This window comes from Thermobia domestica, chromosome 10 (assembly GCF_964235325.1).
Source record: "Thermobia domestica chromosome 10, izTheDome1.hap1.1, whole genome shotgun sequence".
NCBI lineage: Eukaryota > Metazoa > Arthropoda > Insecta > Zygentoma > Lepismatidae > Thermobia > Thermobia domestica.
The window spans coordinates 170,455,561-170,476,716 of NC_137463.1; the positions used below are offsets into that span (position 1 = coordinate 170,455,561).

General features: G+C 35.7%; 1 protein-coding gene across 1 annotated transcript in view; it reads right to left on the reverse strand.

The window, feature by feature from the left end:
• Window positions 1-904: 904 nt before the first annotated feature.
• Window positions 905-21,156, reverse strand: part of LOC145661670 (uncharacterized) — a 124,552-nt gene continuing 104,300 nt past the window's right edge. The window contains exons 9-10 of the mRNA XM_081726996.1: window positions 11,271-11,801; window positions 905-1,392 (exon numbers count right to left, since the gene is read on the reverse strand). Coding sequence (XP_081583122.1) covers window positions 1,196-1,392; window positions 11,271-11,801 — 728 coding nt within the window. The 3' untranslated portion in view covers window positions 905-1,195. The remainder of the gene's footprint in view (window positions 1,393-11,270; window positions 11,802-21,156) is intronic.

The following is a 21,156-nucleotide window of genomic DNA, read 5'->3' on the forward strand; positions in this document are numbered from 1 at the left end:
TACTTGGCCGGGGATGGAATCACAGACCCCACGCACCAGAGGTAAGCACTCTACCACTGAGCTACCATACTCCCACATTTTTCCAAGGGTCGCTTCTATAATTCTCCTGAGGCCCTATTCTGAATTCTCCCACGGGGTTCATTTTGGAATGCTCTGTTACCGGAATGAAATTTGTCAAAAAGAAAAAAAACGGTAAATGGTGTGTTCATTCGATATTCCTATTCCAATTAATGTTTTCTTGTGGCCTACTGTACAGAATGTCTGAATTTGAATTCATAATGGAAAGTCACTCGCAATTCTATGTTCTGCATGATGCGTTTCCATACGGCCCTGTCCAACAACGCGCTACCTTTAGGTACCCCAACCTGTTTGCTGGACGTGTACAGAATTTGTGATGTTAGACGCATGATGGTAGTTCTTCCTTACGTTGTATTGCTAAGGTGTTTCCCAACGGGCGTAAAGCAGACATTACAGTCGCACCAACCTAATACCTATGTTCTCTTCAAGTAGGAAAGAGGAAGAAAAGGGGAAAGGAAGCGACATTATAGTTAGACATAATCTTGCAAGTTAACTGCATAACGTAGTAGAATAGGAATAAGAATAACTGTGTATTGATAATATGATAATTAAATAAAATATGAATTCTTTGACAATGAATTGTTGCGTTTTCATCATCATATTTGAAGGTTTGTTCGTTAGTATCGACCACTTGTGCGGTTCATAAATCCTTGACAACTTTACCCAAAGGAAGTATCGATCTTTCTTTGTTCACTATTTTGTCCTTGTTTTCAGACCGGCGGAGTTATTGTTATCGATATTATGATAATTTCTATTTAAGGCTCAAGTTTTCTTTTATACCAGCTTTGCAAAATATTTGAAGTTGAAATAAAACAAAATGGAACAACATGATAGTCCTATATATTGTGATCATTTTGAAATGAAATATTGAAATAAAACAATTCGTTGTACAATGCATAGTTTGTAGTCTTTTATTGTTAGTCTTTCCACCATAGTCTTCCTTTGAATACACTATCATGAACCATGAATTCATAACATTTCACCATTAGTTTTTCATAGCGTTTCACTATTAGTTTTTCATAGCATTTCACCAATAAATATCTACGTCTTAACTCCACATACACTTAAATACACTCATACCTTCTAATGCCGAATGTAAAATTGTCTGTCACTAATTTCAACTCGTAATTGTGTTATAGTCCATATCTTCTTTGATAGCTCTCGCCATTGCGACTACACCATTCCAATTCTCTTCTCCTGTAGGAACTATTTCCGAAGGTGGAAGAAGAAATCCATAATCGCCCGTATCACGCAATTCGAAGGCGTATGAATATTTTATCCCTGCTACTCCTTTTGCCCAGCCATGTGATCCACCTATAAAATACAAAGGTTAACTTAATATGTATAAATCCTAATCAATTTAATATATTAACAATTATTATATAATATATTACCAACGAAATTACTAATATTTTTCGTCAAATAACAGGAATTTTAGGTAGAACCAGGGGCCTAGTCTCCCTAAATTACAGGGACTAGGTCTTCCTTCACCCCTCTGGGCCAGCCATAACGTATAAGGGGATGCAGGACGTAAGAAAGGAAGGGACCCATGTTGAAGAAAGAAACTGCTATGGTTCAATAAATATGCCTTCGAGAAAAAAGAAGAAAAAGAAGTGATATATTTTCGGGATGTTTCTGGATATATATATCTTGCTTTGAGTAGATTCTAATTAAAAAGATTTTTGTTACTAACTGTAAATATGCAGGAAAAAGTTAAATATATAGATATTATTCTACGGTAAGCTGATTTTTATTTTAATAATAAAAATGTGGCAAATAAAATAAATAGAAAGATTAATCTTAACAATTGGCACAGTCGATATTTTCAATCTACGTGCAATATTTTTATTTAAGTGTCAATCATGGTAATGTGCAAAGAACCATTATATATTAATTCAAGATGCAATGATCAAATAATAAAATTTCTGGTCGATACAGGTGCGTCCGTTTCAGCCGTTAGTTATACTTCACCGTTATTAAAAGGAATGTTGATAGAGCCATTTCAGGGTCGACTCAATAATGCTGATGGCTTATCCATTAATACTTTAGGTAAATGTACAATCAAAGTAGAGCACTTAAACTACAATGACTATCTTTAATGGTAGTTAAACAAGAGATGTTCCAGCCAGTTTTAGGAAGAAGTTGGTTGGATTCGATCATTCCGCAGTGGGGGGATCAGTTAGCATACATGTTTGGTAGTGCTGAAGAATTGAAGCAAGTAGAAGCTGTGAGCAACCAGTCGGTAAAAGTATTACAGAATCAGGTGTTTCAGCAATTTGGTGAAGTTTTTAATGGATCTATTAATGTTACCATTAAAGATTTTAAAGTGGCTATTCCTTTAAGACAAGGTGTCACTCCAATATTTAGAAAAGCATATGACATACAATATTCATTACAGGAGCAAGTTAAGAAGGAATTGTATAATTTATGTAATGCTGGGGTTTTAAAGATTTCACAAGCGGATTGGGCTACTCCAATGGTAATTGTTAGGAAAAAGAATGGAACTATAAGGCTATGACTAGTTTTTAAATGAACACTAAATTTAGTGACAGAAAAAGTTAGTTATCCTCTACCTAAAAAAAAAAAAAACTTGCTCAATAGATTATCGTGTGCTAAGTATTTTGTATCGTTAGATCTAAAACATTACAACTAGATGTGCAGGAAGATTCGCAGAAATACTTAGTAATTAACACTCCTTGGGGTTTATATTTACAGCATCGGTTACAATTTGGGCTTAATTGTTCAGCGCAAAATTTCCAAAAAAATATGGATAATGTCTTACAAGGTTTGGAAGGAGTAGCTTGTTATCTTGATGACGTGCTTATTTGGAGAAGTACGGTGGAAGAATGTTATCAGAGAACAGTGCAAGTCTTGAAGAAATTTAAACATTACAACATACAGGTAAACAAAGAAAAAAGTATTTTCTTTGTTGATTCCATAAGATATTTAGGATATGATATTTCTCAAAAAGACATTCTTCAGCAAAAGACAAGCTGCGACCGATTTTGATTAGTCCTTCGCCTAATATATAACACAGTCACAGTCTTTCCTAGGTATGCTGAATTTCTACCATGGACACTTACCTTCATTGCCGTCCTGTATTCCGACATTATATGAATTATTAAAAAAAAGGTGTACGCTGGGAATGGTCTAGCAAACAAGAGAGCGAGTTTCTGTTAGCGAAAAGCATGCTGCAAGATGCAAGAATTTTACATCCATTCGATGAAACATCAAAGGTGGTACTGATGACAGATGCCTCTCCAGACGGAGTAGGGGCAGTAGTGTACAATGAAATAGAAGGGTCAGTTTAAAAACAGTAGCTTGTACCTCAGCTACTCTATCGAAGCGAAGAAAAAATATTCCCAATTCGAAAGAGAGGCTTTAGCTGTGGTTTTTGCAGTGCGTAAATTCCATAAATTTTTGTTTGGCAGAAACTTCAAGATTATCACTGATTCTCAACCGGTGAAATGGAGTTTTGGTTTGAAAGCTGCTCCAGATGGAGCTTCTCCAAGAATGCAAAGATGGTTTCTAATCTTAGCCAATTATGATTATGATATAGTGTATAGTAAGCTTGTAAAAGTGGCCGATTTTTTGTCAAGGTTTCCTTTAGAAACGTCTACTGAAGAGGATCAAATAGCTCCAGATTACATCAATGAAATTTCATCTACTATTTTAGATAGGACAGAGATAGAAGGTGAGTCTAAGAAAGATCCTACGATACTAAAGATTAAAGAATGGATGTTATCCGGTTGGCCTAAAAGATTACCACTTTGTTTTGATTACAAGGAATATCAGGACATGTACAGAAGATTTCAATTAGAATTACAAACGATTGTTTATTTTGGAAAGAAAGAATAGTGCTTCGTAGAAGGTTAAGAGCGTTGTATATGGAAAGATTGCCCACGGATCATCTGGGAGAGTATGCTACTGTGAAATTCGCAAATAATGAAGTATGGTGGCCTGACATGCTTAATGAATTACGTGGTTATTTAAAGAGTTGTGAAGTTTGTTCAGCTACAGCTAATAATTCACCTAAAAATTATTATTGTTCTTGGCCAAATTCAAAAAATCTTTAAGTAGGATACATATAGACCATTGTCAGTTGTTTGGTTTCCTTTTTATGCTCATGGTGGATACATATTCCCATTAGATTAAAGTGTGGAAAATGGATTCGACGAACACTTCTGCAACTTTGACTTGTTTAGAAGAGTTATTTGAATTGGTGGGGTTTCCTGGAGCTATAGTTACAGATAATGGACCTCCTTTTAGAAGTAATGAGTTTCAAGAAAATTGCAAGAAGAGAAGTATCAAATTGGTTTCTACACCATCGTATTCACTGAAAGTAATGGCAGCGCCGAGAGGGAGGTGCAGACTTTTCAAAAGTTAACGAAGAAAAGATATGTTCAAAATGGGTATCGAGTTAACCGTCAGTGTGTAGTTAATTGGTTAAAGGAGATTAATTATGCACTTTTACACACTCCATTGAAAGTTATCCATACTACTGCAGCTTCATTGGTGTTTGCGTTCAAACCACGTACATGGTTTAATGTTACTCCAGTGTCGTTCGACAATCAGACTAAAGCACCCGAGTGTCCAAAACGCAGAGAGGTAAATTGGAAGGAAGGTATGGCTATATGGGTACGAAATTATAGGGGAGACTTACCTAAGTTTATTAAAGGGCGTTTTGTTCGATACTTAGGTAATAATCTTTTAGAAATATTGATTAATTCCGTAAGTGTCATAGACATCAAGTCAGAATAACTGATCTGAATTCTCGTGAAAATAAAAAAGTAATAAACTCAGAGGATAAGAGGATGTTGAGATTAAGAAGTCCTGAGTATAAAGTTACTGGTCAGACAGGAGTAGACCGGCGTTTGGACGATAGTTATTTGAATTATACCCATAAAAAAAAAAAAACGTATCAAAGGGCTGTACACAGCAAACAGGGTCTAATAGTACAGATTGCCCGAGATCACAAAGAAGTCGTAGACCACCAGATAGATGGGTGTATAAACAATAATGCCTTCAAGAAAAAAGAAAAAAAAAGAAGTTATATATTTTCGGGATGTTTCTGGATATATCTTACTTTGACTAGATTCTAATTAAAAAGGTTTGTTACTAACTGTACGGTAAGCTGATTTTTATTTTAATAATAAAAATGTGGTAAATAAAATAAATAGAAAAGATTAATCTTAACAACCCAATGAAATTACTAAGATTTTTCGTCAAATAACAGCAATTTTACGTAGGACTAGGCCCCCTTGACCCGTCTGGTTATCGACCTATGTTGCGGGTATATTTTGCCACAATGCTGACATAATATATTGGACTGTGATGTTGCCAGACCTTGAACAATGTTGCCACATATATCAAAAGTATGGGGACGCTTAGATCTAACCCCCTCTGTTACGTCCAAACGCGAGCTAATCGGACTTTTTAAATTTCATTTTCGTATTCAGCATCTCCAAATTAGTTAAGAGCGGGTGTTTTCATTTATGTAACAAAATGTGTGTAGAACAGTGTTATTAATAAAAGTACCAATCAAAATTGACAATCAAGTAAGTCACTTTTCAATATATATATATATATATATATATATATATATATATATATATATATATATATATATATATATATATATAATGAAATAGTTCAGTTCAACGTTTCTCAATATACAACATATCTCTTTTTGCACCTGAGATATTAGCAGATATAATTGAGTTCTACTAAGAGATCATAAGATGCTGTGCAAGAACTAATCTATGATTGTTAAGTACCATAAACGAATTTTAGGGATGAATGTGTTGAGAATTAGAAATGCTCAATGCAGATTCGCGTGCTTCGTTGAGGAATTTTGAATTTAGAAATATGATTTCATTTTATGTACACTCATGTCCAAAATGCTTGTCGCATATCTATAACTCTTCTTGTAAGAAAATAATTTGATAATGATTTTGCATGGTACTTTTAATACTGATACTATGGTATAATCGGGAAATGTATATTTGTGGCAGAAATACAAAAAATTAGAATGAGAAAAACAAAATGTTGCTAAATGGACAAGAAAGTTTTATTTTCGTTTTATTGTTCTTATTTATTGCTCTTTTGACATGAAATTTGCCACATACATGTCTTTGCCGATTATACACATACTAACATTATAAGAAATACCGGGCGAATTCGTTATCAAATTATATTCCTACAACAACATATTTAAAGACGCGCGACAATAGTTTTGGACATGAGTGTACATATATAAGTAAAATAAGTAATGACGAGAAAGAAATAGTTACTTCCTGTAAGATTAGGAATGGTACCGAGACCGAGACCGAGACGGGCTTTTACATACCGAGACGAGACCGAGACAGACCTCTATAAATCGAGACGAGACCGAGACGAGACCTTTGTCAGTCTCGAAAGTCTCGGTCTCGTCTCGAATATTGACAGCTATTTTGCCTTTACTCAAAAATTTTTTCGTTGTTGTGTGAGATAATATGGGAATGGTTGACTGATGTACAGTGGCGTATTTAGAGAGTAGGTGTCGGGCTCAAGCCCCTCCCGAAATAAATTTCTGATCATTTTTTCGCATTGCACGTACAACACAAATATTTCTTACCCGTTCCTCAAGCCTCTCCCGATACGAAATCCACTGCTGTTGTATATAATCTTCTCTCTCTCTCTCTCTCTCTCTCTCTCTCTCTCTCTCTCTCTCTCTATATATATATATATATATATATATATATATATATATATATATATATATATATATATACAGTATGGCGCTAAATTCGTTGTACAAAAGCAGAGGAGTGATTCCTGAGAGTGAAACAAACACAAAAGTTCCAATAAACATAGGGCGAAAACCCCATCGTTTACGTGTTATAGCCTGCCGAAAACATGAAAAAATGAATTCTAAAGGTCCATAGCTCCAAAACAATGGGACTTACTGTAGTCGGGTCAAGATTTCACTTAGGAACTAGTATGTGCTCTATCCAAAAATACATGTTTTAGAATCCAAAGATACTCACGCAATAATTTTTATGGAGGTAGTTGGAGAGTACTTTATATCATAGGCCCGTAGTCGAACTCCCTCTATAAAAATTGTTGTGGAAGCACCTCAGGATTCTGAAACACGCATTTTTGGATAGGGCACATACTAGTTCCTAAGTGAATTGTTGCCCGACCAAGGTAGGTCCCATAGTTTTGGAGCTATGAACCTTTAAAATTCATTTTTTCATGATTTCGGCAGCCTATAACACGTAAATGACGGGGTTTTCGCCATATGTTTATTGGAACTTTTTTGTTTGTTGTACTCCCAGGAATCACTCGTCTGCTTTTTGTACAACGAATTTTGCGCCATACTCTCTCTCTCTCTCTCTCTTTCTCTCTCTCTCTCTCTCGCTATATATATATATATATATATATATATATATATATATATGGAGGTAAATTCGATATAGAGAGGTAAATATATATATGATCGTTCCAGGATATGATGAAGGGAGGGGATAAATCATACTTTGCCTCTTTATCCAGTATAAAGCAAGATTGAAGCTCATTTTATTCAGTGTATGCCTGAGCGTTAAGGGGGATATAGCCCTTCCCTTGGATCCGCGCCTATATATATATATATATATATATATAATTAAAAATGCTGCAAATTAGTGCCATGTTATGTGAAATATTGAAGGGAAAATTCTTCCAGATACTCTGCAATACCACTAGATAAACAAACAGTGTTGCCAACGCAAAATAAAGTTGTATTTTTTCAAATTGCACTATGTAAGGTATTACCTATTTCTAATTTAGATATTAAATAAAACCACAATACCACATACATTATTCAGTGTAACAAAGGACAATACAGTATCACCAACATCAATATTTTGGAGATCTCATATAACTCAAATGGCATAGACGGTGCAATGCGCATCATTTGTATCTTAGCGTCAAATACTATGATCGTGGCATAATGTATTTCGAATGAATGAAGGAACAAAGTTACCAGAAATGGAAAATTTAACTTTTTCTAAAGACTTTACTTCGAAAACGCGCTGACATATCACGTCTCATCATGTAGATGCTTCCAAAAGACTTAAGTGATCATAATGTCATTTACAACAATTGTTATTTCAAACCGTTTCAGAGGTAGCTAACACATGGATAGTGATTGTTATACTGCTTAAAATAACGTATTTGTGTTATATTTTTATAATGATTGTTGCTTTAGTTTGCTTCTATAACGTTACAACAATAGTTTTTGGTGGTTTTAATTACAAGTCGTAGTTCCATTATTTTAAGTAGTGTTGCCAACTTATATAAATTGCTAAATAATATTCTAAATATAGTCCAAATAAGAATATAGAAAGTCTTACCTCTTTACGATGGATAAGCACAATAATGCTATGATGAATTAATCTATAGAGTACAAAATGAGGGGGAAAATCCAGATGCAAATTAACAGCATAGATTTCATTATAAATACAATGAAACATCTATGTCAATTTAAGTCAAATTCTTGTGGAAACTGATTGTAATCTACCTAAGTTTAGTTAATTGGGAACAAGAGCAAACCCGATAACTTTGTAATTCTATATATGTAGGCGATTAACAGTTGATAAGTCAACATAAGTGGATTAATTTTTTTTTTTATCTACGTGTACTAAGAGGAAAGCTCTAGTTCACTTTCCTAACATAGTTAATTGAGCCACTAAGCATGGAGAGAAGGAGACAAGGTGATTAATTACTTTCCGCTGTAATTCAAAAAGTTATATAGATAACTGGAAACTAGAGAGTCAAGGAATATGGTGAATTTGAACTTGAGCTTCTTTAAGTTAAAAGTATTTTTAAAAAAATGTTTATTGAAGATAACGTAGCGAAACTCCTGCTATTCTCAACTCGAGTGACATTTGTGTGTGTATCCGTCTGTCCCACAATAACTAACGCAAAACTGATTCGATTTTAATGAAACTTGGTACGAGCCTTTATTCAACTTGCAGAAGTAATATTATTGTTAGGGGTTGCAATCCATTAAGAATAAGGGGTCAGAGAAGGTAAAATCTCCCTAATGTTGCAAGTTTGCACATATACATGTAAAATAATTTTCCACTATAAATAACTTAAAATTATTTGATTCTGACATAAACATAGTGTATAGTTAATTTAGAGAACTTCGATTATCTCCCAGCTTAGCATAAAATCTACAAACAATGAAAGGGTGAATTTACCTGCTTCCTGTTTTAAAATCAAGTTTCAGAATATTATTTGTTCTTTCATCATTGCGAAAATTGAGAACACCATCAAGTACTTAATTAATGTAATATGTAATCAAATTTGACCCTACCATTTGACATTCTATTGACTTCTGCTAACTAAATAATTCAACTTTTTTTTTCTTTCCGTTCCTTCCCACCAATATTCAGACTAGTAAGTGCAGACTAGTTACAAATTTGGAAAGCGATCTCGCCTGATCAACTGGCAGAAAAAAATTTCATTCCTAATGCCGCCCTTTCAAAATGCCAACAACAATGTAACCAATATTAATGAACGTAAGCAAAATTAAAGATGAATGGAGTTTGCTCTGCGCTATAAATTAGAGTTCTTTTTTCTAGTGAAAGAATGTAATATATTCCATGTTTTTCTCAAATCTCTGCCACAACCTCTATTGGACTTTTTAATGTGATTGTATATATAATTTTTATTTCCTGTTTATTCATTTTGAAGTAATAGTTCTTCGATTGTATTCTAATCTATTTACATAGTCTAAATTATGTGATTTTGAATCTATGCATTCTATTTGTTGTGAAAAGTGCATTCTTACATTGTTCTGCAACTCGCAATATTACAACTTCAGCTTTTATCTCGATAACCCCATTTTATCGTCAGATTTTTCTTCGTCAACACCTAGTGGCCCACTAGGCGGTAAATGTAGATCGTCGCTATAGCGACAGATCGAAGGATTGCCGGTAGTGTGCCACTGGAGGCAGAGTTTCGTCGAGCGGAAAGAAATATCTAGAGTCGGGGTGTTGAAGTTACCACCGCATAGCAGCGAGGACTTCATTTTGGTCCGCGCTTTTTCGATTCGTCGCGGAGAATCGCGAAGGGACCAACACGAACTATCGCCAGTCATGTGTATGCGGTTATTATTATATATTATTTTTTCCTAACGAATTGTTCCTAAAGCGATCTCCAGTCTCCAAGAGTAACCCCTGCCTCTACATCGTGAATTGAAAAATCTTGAGTTGAGTGCGTATAATTGTATGAGTTTAGATGGCAACTGTCGCCTATCATTTGAAAGTGAATATGGGAGAACCATGAAATAAAGTAAGTAGACGCGCGTCATTCTGTTATAAAATTACATGGCGAGCAGATTTTGTCTGATCCCAAATGGTTATCGTTGAAAATGCACGGTTACAGGAGCGCTCTGATTAGCCAAATTAAAAAGACCTCATATCAACGATTTATCCCTCTACAAGCGACATGGCCAAGTCGGAGAAGCACGCGCCTAGTAATCAAAAGGTCGGTGGTTCGCGGCACCTTGGAGTACTTTTTTTTTTAACTTTTTTTAGTATTTGTAGACTCACTCTGTAGTAATGTAAACAAATTACGCATATAGGCGATTTAACATATTTTGGGGGAGTAATTTTGTTGTGCATTGGCATTTCATCGCGTCTTTGCCGCTGGTAGTATAATTTTCAAAACGGAAGTGGGCGACCGCGGATCGTCGCTGCAGCGCCGCCAATTTTCGGCGAGATGTCGCTAGTTGTATATCAGTACTCCAACAACGTTTAAGGCATGGGGTATAGTTGCGGGAGACTGCGGATGTGCATCTCGTCATTGTTAGAAAATTCGCTTCCTGAAGTGCTTCTAGCATAATTGGTTTAACTGGGTTTAATTTTATGGTGTAATTTGATTGTAAACATTAAAATAGATGTGAAGCGTACAAGATCTAGTTACGAAAAGGTGGTTAATGTGGGATTTTTCCTTTTTTGTAATTGTTTAGGTCATTCGCTGATTCTTAAAGATAACAAGCGGCGTTTCTTCCATTAAAAGCAATTAAAGATATTTATATATTCAATTATTCTAGAAACCCAAAGATGAGAGATAAAACATATTAAAATGTTATAAAAATAACTTCTGACAAATTTTAATTCGTTTGTGATCATTTCATACGTAAGTTCAACATAACGTACCTGACGCAGGGTAGAGAAGATTAGCCGTGGAACCATACTGATATTCCTCTCCATGCACATTTCTTATAGCATCGACTGCTTTCTCAGCTACACTAGCCAATTCCTTGTAATCTTCTGGTAGCTCTTTTGTATGACCCCATGGCAGCAATAATAGTTGGGAATAAGAATGATATGTAATGAATAACTTGATTTCATCTTTGTGTTCCAGAATGAAATCAGACATAGCACGAGTTTCAGGTTCCGAGAAGGGTTTTGGCCCAGCATATATGTTGCTACATGGCCGTTGAGAACTTCCAGCTTCACCCCAATGGAAATCCCAATTCCGGTTGGGATCAACACCAGTGCAAGAATTGTGTCTGGAACGTGTCTTTCTCCACAATCTGTCACCAACATGAGTATACTCGTATCCATCAGGGTTAGCAACTGGTAGAAAATAGAAGTCGTACTCTTCTAAAAGCTGTCGAGATTCTATAAGCCGTAGCATCATGAATGTCACAGTTGCTGGAGAGACCCACTCTCTCGCATGCATGCCTAGAGAACAAAAACATCAATATTACAAAATTTGACAAACTATTATGAAACAGTATACTAGTACTACTGATACTCTATATCATACAGCTATGAAATGAAACCTTACAGTTTAACGTCCCACGTTTATATCCTTGAGGCTAAGAGAGACTGATGATTAAGACAAGTGAATGATGATGAAAGAATTGGTGGCATGAGAATGTGGAAGGAAACGAGAGTACGCCGAGAAATTCACGGACACAATGTTGTCCACCACAAACTTACTTGGTCGGGGATCGAAACTGGGAAACCACACACAAAAGATAAACAACTATATAAAAACTAGTTGTGATGTGTTCCTCGATACTTGATGATTCGTTTTCTTTGCCGTGAAAAACGTTTTAAAATGTGTAAATGCCCGATGAATATAGGCAAGCCCGTATCCAAAGGAGGCACGGGGGAGCCGGGCCCCTCCGTAATTTTTACTGGCCCCCTAAAATTTTCATGATAGACTTGCAAATGAACTATAGTATGGTTGGACCCCCCCAACTTCTCCCCTACTTTTTGGGGCTAGCTATGAGCCTGAATATAGGTAGGATGATACGAGGAAATGACTTTTCTCATTAAAAGTGTCGAATGTAATTATTCTTTATCTACCACGTATTAGTTGAAAATGTTCAAAATACCTAGATACGTGAATAAATTTCATTGTATTTATAATGATGCAAGCTTTCGAATAACATATCTGTAAAATCATACGATATATGTGTCAGGAGTTATCAGGGAATTTCCAGGAAAATATTCACGAAATTTTCACTTTTCGTGTTTATATTTAATACAACAAGAATGCACTATCAAAGCTAGAAATATATAAAAATGACAAGTCCAAAGTATTGCACTGCTGGAATGTATTCCGGATCTACCATACGGCTAATAAATTATATCAAGTGAGTAATGTCCTCGATTAGAAACCAGAAAGGCATGTAACATAACAGTAGGAATGGCCAAAATTTTCCGGAATCCGGATTCCGAAATCGGAAATTGCAGTTTTCGGATTTCGGAAAGTAAAACTTCCGGAATTAGCCATCCTTACATAACAAGCAATACTATACAGAATGTACAGTTGTTGCATTCACGCTGTATGACTAACTATGGCATTGTATTGTATTGTATTGTATATATTGTATTGTATTGTATTGTATATATTATATCCTTGTTGTGGACGTCTATACAACGGGTACAGCACGAGAGAAAAAGCTTTTATAAAATGATCATTTCAAACTCCTAATTAGCAAGAAAGAAGTTCATATCTTGATTCGGTTATGTCTGTAATTAATCCCTTTAGCATTACGCAAATGACGCTCCATCTGAACTAACGTTACTATATTCTACGTCTGTTCGCTTATGCTGCTACGTTTCGATTACATAATACTAGCTATTAACACTAATCTTGCATATTTTAGTTATTTCATTGAGCATATTCTCGAAATCTGTATGAGATAGACAGTATCTAATTTTACATTTGAAATTGATGCAGATTAAGACTTCCGTCAAATTAATAATAATAATAATAAAAAAACTTTTCTTACTTTAAATGATTCTTTTAGACGTTCTGGACTGTTATTATCGTGGCGCATGCTCAAATAATTGGGTACTGATAGATAATATGCGTGCAAAGTAATGTGCCCTGGAAATGATTACATTATATCCCATTATATCCTATTTTCTTCTATCCTTGCAATTATTTCAACACAGATTTCACTCGTAATGTCTTAGAAATTGTGTCTTATAGTAGGAGTTGCATTCATGGGTATAAATTTACTTTACGAGGACTTCTCCTTAAGGATATAAATACGCGTCACAACGTATGCCATGTAAACGTCTGTGCAATAAAGCAGAAACCAACACGTCCTAGGTGGTCATTAAAAGCATGAATGCTATCTAACCGAATCAAGGCAGGAGCGTAGCAACTAGACAGTAGCGACGAAGGGTATGCGCATAAACGAGGAGAGTACAACAAACATTGAAATCGCATAAAATCACATAGATTAGAACATTTGTTCTGGTTTTACACTTGTAACTCTATACTTGTGAGCATAAAATACAGGTTTCCTACATAGTACAGAAATTCTCGATAATGGAAATTATTATGGGATAAACTGACGCAGATGGCGACCCCGGATAAGACCAGGGGCGGATCCAGGACCGACTTCTGGGGGGGGGGGGTTGTCATACTGTTACTTAGAGCTACTTTTTAGAGCTTCAAATTCTGGGATGGGTTTTATTTATATATATAAAATAAGAAAGTTTCCTCTTCTGGGGGGAAGGGCAATCGCCCCGATCGCCCCTGGATAAGACCCACATGAATCTGTTTTCAACGTTATATTCAGTGGCGGATATAGAAGGTAAAAACTGGGGGGGGGGCTGCCAGAACCCAGACTATGACAGGTATAGGGGAGAGGGGGGTACATTTGAACAGGGGGTACCTTTGAACATTTAAGATAACAGGCTAGAAATAATAGCATATCTGGTGGTCTCAAAATTTTTGGTTTGACAAAACTGCGTTGCATGACGGTCAACTGTTATCTGCCATTTTAGTGTAACTGTTGATGTACAGCAGTATTTTGTTACATTTGTGGGGTGGAAAGTTGGAATTTTTGTGAAGTTTTGTAAGAATTTTGACAGAAGCCTGTGTTTTGATATTATCTGCCATTCATTGCAGAAGCAAGTACATTAATTTACTTATCTAATGTTGCCCTTTGTATTTCACAATAGTTTGTACTATCTGGGTATTACCAAATTCCGCTTGTTCATTCCGGTTGGGGCAGTTTTGAACAAAAATTAGGGGGCACATTTGAACATTGTTCTACCTCTACTTTTCTGAAACTTATAAGTACCACCAACATGTTTGTGTTCTCAGACAAGGAAGACAAATGTTCAGTGCTAACTGCTGATATTGTGTGTAGACTTTCTAATCCCACAACTTCTGAAGAGACAAAGCGTACTGCAAAAATTCTGACATTTCATGTTGATTTGCAGAATTTTAGCGTAGAATAAATTTTGTGTCCAGTACCCGGTTAGTGGAGAAAAAATGTAATTTCTTAGATCTCTTAGATTGCTAGTAGTAATAGGTTTTCCATTAAGCCTATCAGGTATGAGGAGCAAAATTAAAAAGTGAATCATAATCATATTTTCACAGATATGCTACGATGATCGTATTCTTTTAAATTTTTCTTCAGATCACACCTACGCCTATAGATATGTTGTTCACATATCCTTTTGTGCGTGTGTGTGTAACGTATAACGTACAGCATATATGCAGGCCCGTATTTAGATAACTACTATTCTGTGCTCGAACACAGGACGTCACAATTTAGGGGGCGGCAAAATTTTGGATTTTTTTTTTTTAAAAAAGATTCACAATAAAGTTATATTTAATACTATCACACTCAGAGTCCCGCGCAAGAGCGAGAAAATGTTTAATTCGTTCTAATTACAGTAGTTATTAATTAGCTAGCTTATCTGATTATTTTTAAAAAGCCATTCCCTCCTACTCCCACCCCAAGGGGTGAGGATGAACTTGAACATCATGAAAACTGATACCCTTAAACTCAGCGACCTCGAAAACAATGAATTCAACACTAATATCTGTCGTTTTCGATTACTTTTAAACTCTCGCCCGCCTCACTCGGGAGTTGAGTATGACCTTGAAGTTGAATTGGATTAAAACTGTCACTATTCATCTCAGTGACCCCAAAAACTATGAATTCAACTCAATTCAGATGTGTTTCCGAAGGGGAGGCAAATTATTTAGAGCACAGAGGCGCACAATATACAAATACGGGCCTGCATATATGTTTCAGCAATTATTACTATTATCATTATTTCCTTGCCATACGCGATTGGTTAATTCTTGTGCCTTAAACCGTTAATGGTGCTTTCTTACATTAGTCTTGTTGTTCGTAAACTAATTCATCCTGAAAATAACGATTATTCTAGTAAAATAATGGTTTGTTCAAAACTGCCCCACGTATGTTCAAATCTACCCCATGCTTGTTTAAATCTACCCCCCAAGGGGGTACATTTGAACGACACCCCCTGCGCCCTTGCACAGAATGACAAGATCAAACAAAGTACTCTATTTTATGGCAAATATAATGTATATTATATTTAGTTTTTGCTACAGTTCTAGGAGGAAATTTACTGAGTGTTTGGAAGCAAAAACGAATATTTGAAAACAGATGTTCAAATGTACCCCCCTCTCCCCTATCATGAGTTTACTACAAACTTTCAATAATATATAAATAATAGCTTAAATTATTTTCGTTACTCTGAAAACTGGGGGGCCTAGGCCCTCGGCCCTCGGCTAAATCCGCCACTGTTTGTATTACAAATGATTTGTTCTTATTTTCGTATACCTTACCTACAATTATCCTTTTCATTTCTGGCCTTCATTATTCACTATTAATCACAAATATTTCTTATTTTCATGCTTCTGTTGCTCTTTCCTACATTCGTATGCATCATTACAGTGGCGGATCCAGGATATGATCAAAGGAGGGGCTAAACCATAGTTTGTCGCTTTATCCAGTGTAAAACAGGTTTGAAGTCCGTTTTATGCAGTGTATATGTGTGCGTCAAGAGGGGGGTGGGCTATAGCCCCTATAGCTCCCCTTGGATCCGCCCCTGTGCATCAATATAGTATTACTGCACAAAATTAGTACCTTGGAACTATTAAGTGTTGCAAACTACACACTTCTCATTAATAACTAAAACGTGCGGCCGATTAAATATCATATCTTCCCAATGGATGAGGTTAAATTTACATTGAAATGCACAACCCGAGCGTGACGTAATGCCACGTGCTATTTAGTCCACTTTGTATACACAACTTTATTGGTAAAAAAAAAAAAAAATAGTGATTTACTTACGTTACGAAACATAGCTGATCGAGCGTCATCATGAAACATAGCTGATCAAGCGTCAGCGAGTGAAGGGGGTTAGAAGCCCCACAGGGCTCGTTTTGCTTCACCTTGACTCCCATGATAATACAGCAACATACATATCCTAAGTTAATTAATAACACAGTGGATTTGAAACACTGTCAGATTATACTCTACTGCCATCTCGCCTCATATCGCATTAATCCGCGAACACATACAGTCCACATTTTAACTTATGTTTTCTAACCACTCTAAAGTACTAATGACCATTTTAACGATTGTTACTCTCATTATCACATTTAGGCCGTGTCCAAAAGATACAAGTGCACATTTGAAGTACGCTTATTTCCGGAACTGACGTCACCTAGTGTGCATCAAAAGGTCCAACTTCACAAGCCTGTGAGTGCATATTTCGTAGTGTGCGAGGATGTACACTGTGTTTGTATACTTGTGTGCTTAACATGGTGATTTCTAGTAAAATGACCTAATAAAATTTTAAAAGGCATATTCTTAATATTTTTGTCTAGATGAATTTATTTGTGAGCTGATCTAATAATAATTTACTTGATAAATATACAAATTAGTGATATTACAAGTGAAATATAAAAGTGTTACACAAATAACAAAGCTATTTACGTTGTTCTCAGCATGCAAAGCGAAAGCAACCAAATATTTTCTTTAATAATACTATAAAAAACATTTGAGTTTAAATATTACATGGTTTATGTAGCTTAATTGAGATAATTAGATTATCGGTAAGCAGTACCGGCGGAAGGGCCGGGCGACAGTCCGGGGTGCCAAATTTTAGGGGAGTTTGGGGGGCGCCAAAATCCTTGCTAAATTTATATTATTGTAAACGGTGAACTAAAAATTAACTTTTTCATAAATTATGTAGCAACATTGGTTACTAGGCCTACCTCATGCCATAGGCCTCACTCATTATAACAACCCCGGTTTCTTCTTGAATCTCCTATAAAGGAAATCCCTTCATCCCTTCACCTTATTTGTCTATAAAAAAAATCTCCGCTGACAAAGCTAAAGGCTATTGTTGAGAGTTGGGAGTTTTGAGCAACAATAACACGCTCTGACACAACCGCCGCGGTGCCGACAATTGCACTCCTTGCGACAAAGCTATGTCGGCCGCTCTAACAATATACACAAACAATATTGAGTTATCGGCAACCAAAAAGAAATTAGTCCTGTTTGTACTGTCAAATGTCTCGTGAAAGAAAATTATAAATCAGAAGTCCTTTTGTCTCCTGAATTTCGACTCTTAGTAGAAGAATCGTTGCGTTAATGTGTTCTTTATCAACATGTCGGAAAAAAAGAAGCCTTCTGGAAATGTATACAGAAAAAGAAGAGCACAATTAGCGTCTGAAAATGAGAAACAGGCAGCAGCATTAAAGAAATTCTTTCGTACTCCTGAAACAGACAATAATGGAAATGAAAACGTAGAACCAGAGAATGAGGAAACCAGCAAGAAATCAACAAATATTCCAGAAGTTAACAACACAGTACAGGTAAGTAGGCCTACATTACGTAACGTATTTTCGTTTTATTACGTTTAATAGAGAAGAGGTGTTTACACACGTAGCGTCTTAGCAGGCTGGGGTGGGTAGGGTGGCGGCCTCTCAGATAGGCGGCGAACTTCAGGCTCAAAGAAAGTTCTTTCCTCATTGATATAAGTAGCAATAATTACATTCTATACCAACACTGATGCTTGATACATGTACCAAAGCGATAAGACTTTTACTCGTTAGATGTGTATTAACCAACTTTAGCTGTATTTCAAGCATTCACCTATTAATTAAGTAGAGGGCCTCCATAGTCTAGAGGTTAAAGCGTTGGACTCATGTCTACGTGCTCCTGGGTTCAATCCCCGGACTTTCCGCTTTTCAACGGCAGGAAAACTGGGGAGTCACATAAATAAAGATATGACGGTCACTTGGCCTGCAAAGCTCCTAATACGCCTGTTGGCGGGTAGTGACACGACCGGCTGACCCACGTTCTGTTACCCAGGTGGATGAATTTTTACCACTCGCTATCAGATGGCGTTGGAGCAGGCCCAGGATCTATTGGTCTGCCGTGCCAGTGATTATTATTATTATTACTATTATTATTATTATTATTATTATTATTATTATTATTATTATTATTAGTAGTAGTAGTAGTAGTAGTATTGTAGTAGTATTGTAGTAGTATTGTAGTAGTAGTATCGTCTACTAACTAGAATTCTGAAGAGTTAAAATGTATGATTGTTACCGTTGACAGATCCCCGTGGAGTTTCGCTATCACAAATTTTGCAATACACCCATTATTTCATAAACATATCGTAAATAAGTAACATATACCAGTGTAAGACTATATAGATTATGTTTCTATCCAATACGATTAACGTGACTTAAAAAAAAAGTGCTCGGGCTTCGGCAGCTAATTTGAATGCATTCGCATCTATTTTATGAATGCGCTGATTCTTGATGATTTTCACAACACAAAGTTGTTAATGAATACGGAGAAAATTTAATTTTTATGTACAGTTAGCAAAAGAAAAAATGAGGCCATTCTTACCTAAATTCTGTAAGAATCGCCCCATTTTTTGTTTTCCTAACTGTACATTTTCACAATGAACACGGAATATGTAGTTTCAATATTTATACGCAGTTATTTTATCATTTATGCATTTTCTTCACCTTTAGAATACAAATTAAATATATTTTTTTCTTTTAAGAAAAGAAACTTTATTTGTAACGTATTAGTTCCTTTCCTTTCCACAGGTGGGTCGATCGATTACGAGCATTTCGCAGGAGGAAGAAGAACAATTGAAATCTGGAACAATTGATATACGAAACGAAGATGGATCAGCATTTCCACAGGAAATTGTAATAGACGTAAGTTAAACATTTTGCTATTTGAATAAACATACAATTGCATGTTGGTTGAATATCACGCAATTACAGCATTGTGTAAAATATAAGACGAAATGCAGTGAAACATAATTACTTTTATTATTAGAGTACATTGCAATTCGACAGGCCCCACTAGCTAACTAAATATATATATATATATATATATATATATATATATATATATATATATATATATATATATATATATATATATATATATATACATAGGCGCCGATTTTGGGGGGCAGGGCACTTTTGGCCCCCCCAATATTTAAAGGTGGGGTCCTCGCCCCCCAATATAATCCAGTTGAGGAAGAATTACCAAAGAGGAGCAAGAATTTCTGTCGTAAATTTACGTCGCGCCTTTAATTCAATATTAGGAACAGCCTTCTTATTCAATAAAAAGTACCGTTTTCAAATCGGCGTTTAACCTTTTTAAGATTTCCACTTTTTGAGGTAAATTTTAGACTTTCACTCAAGCAGCTACTACTTCCTTACTATTTATCGTAGGGTCGTGGTTCATACCTCGTTTCTCTCAGGATAGATAATACTTTCCAACGGTACCACTCTCTGATCCGTATTATACAGCAGAAATAAGAAAATTGAAAAAAAATGAGATTTTTCGAAAAAAAAAACGAAATTTTTGTCCCCCTCTGGCCCGGGCCTGGGTTCACGTAGGGATCTGAATCTTTAAAAACAATCTTTTTATATACATAATACGTGCGCAAAATTTCGTTCTTGTATCTTGAAAACTGAGGTCGGGAGAAATTTTTGAAAGTCTGAAGGTGACCCATCTTTTCATATATGTATATAAATAGAGAAAGTTCGGGTATTATGGAATAGTCGGATAATATGGAATACCTCATTAGCTCGCCTGTGATGTGTTGCTTCCAAGCGGAGACGAAAGAAACTACTACCTCACGTTCCCATGATGCTCTACAGTCAGTCTCCTTGGGATTGTGACATTCGTTGTGTTGGTAGACGTGAAAATCTGATTTCTTATTCCTGAAAACTTTTACAGGTAAGTGTGTTACAACCTGTATTTTCCTATTGAAATGTAATAGAACAACAATTCTTTGTTTACTATGACGTTGGATATACAGAGTGGTAGTTTGATAAGCGTCATTATCCTATAAGCCTTCGAATGCGTTTAACAGCTCTTTCGTTTCCAAGCTGGCGTGGAGGGCAATATGGAATACCCGCAAGAAAAGCATGGTATTCCGTATGGTATTCCGATTACAAAAATATCTATCGGTATTGGGCAATTAAACATACATTTATGATAACAACAATGCTAAGTGTAGTTTTTATTACAGCTTATGTCTGATGATATAAGGGGTGAGCTTGGGTTCAGCGTTCATCATGTTTAATGTGAGCACACAATGACTGTGCCGATCCTGAGGCAACGTATTATATTTATGACTTTTGCAAGTAATCACAATCAGTTATGGCTTGGCATTTAGAATTTTCATATATTGTCACTATATTCATTGTATGTTCAACAGAAAACTTTTTTCTTTTCTATATAGC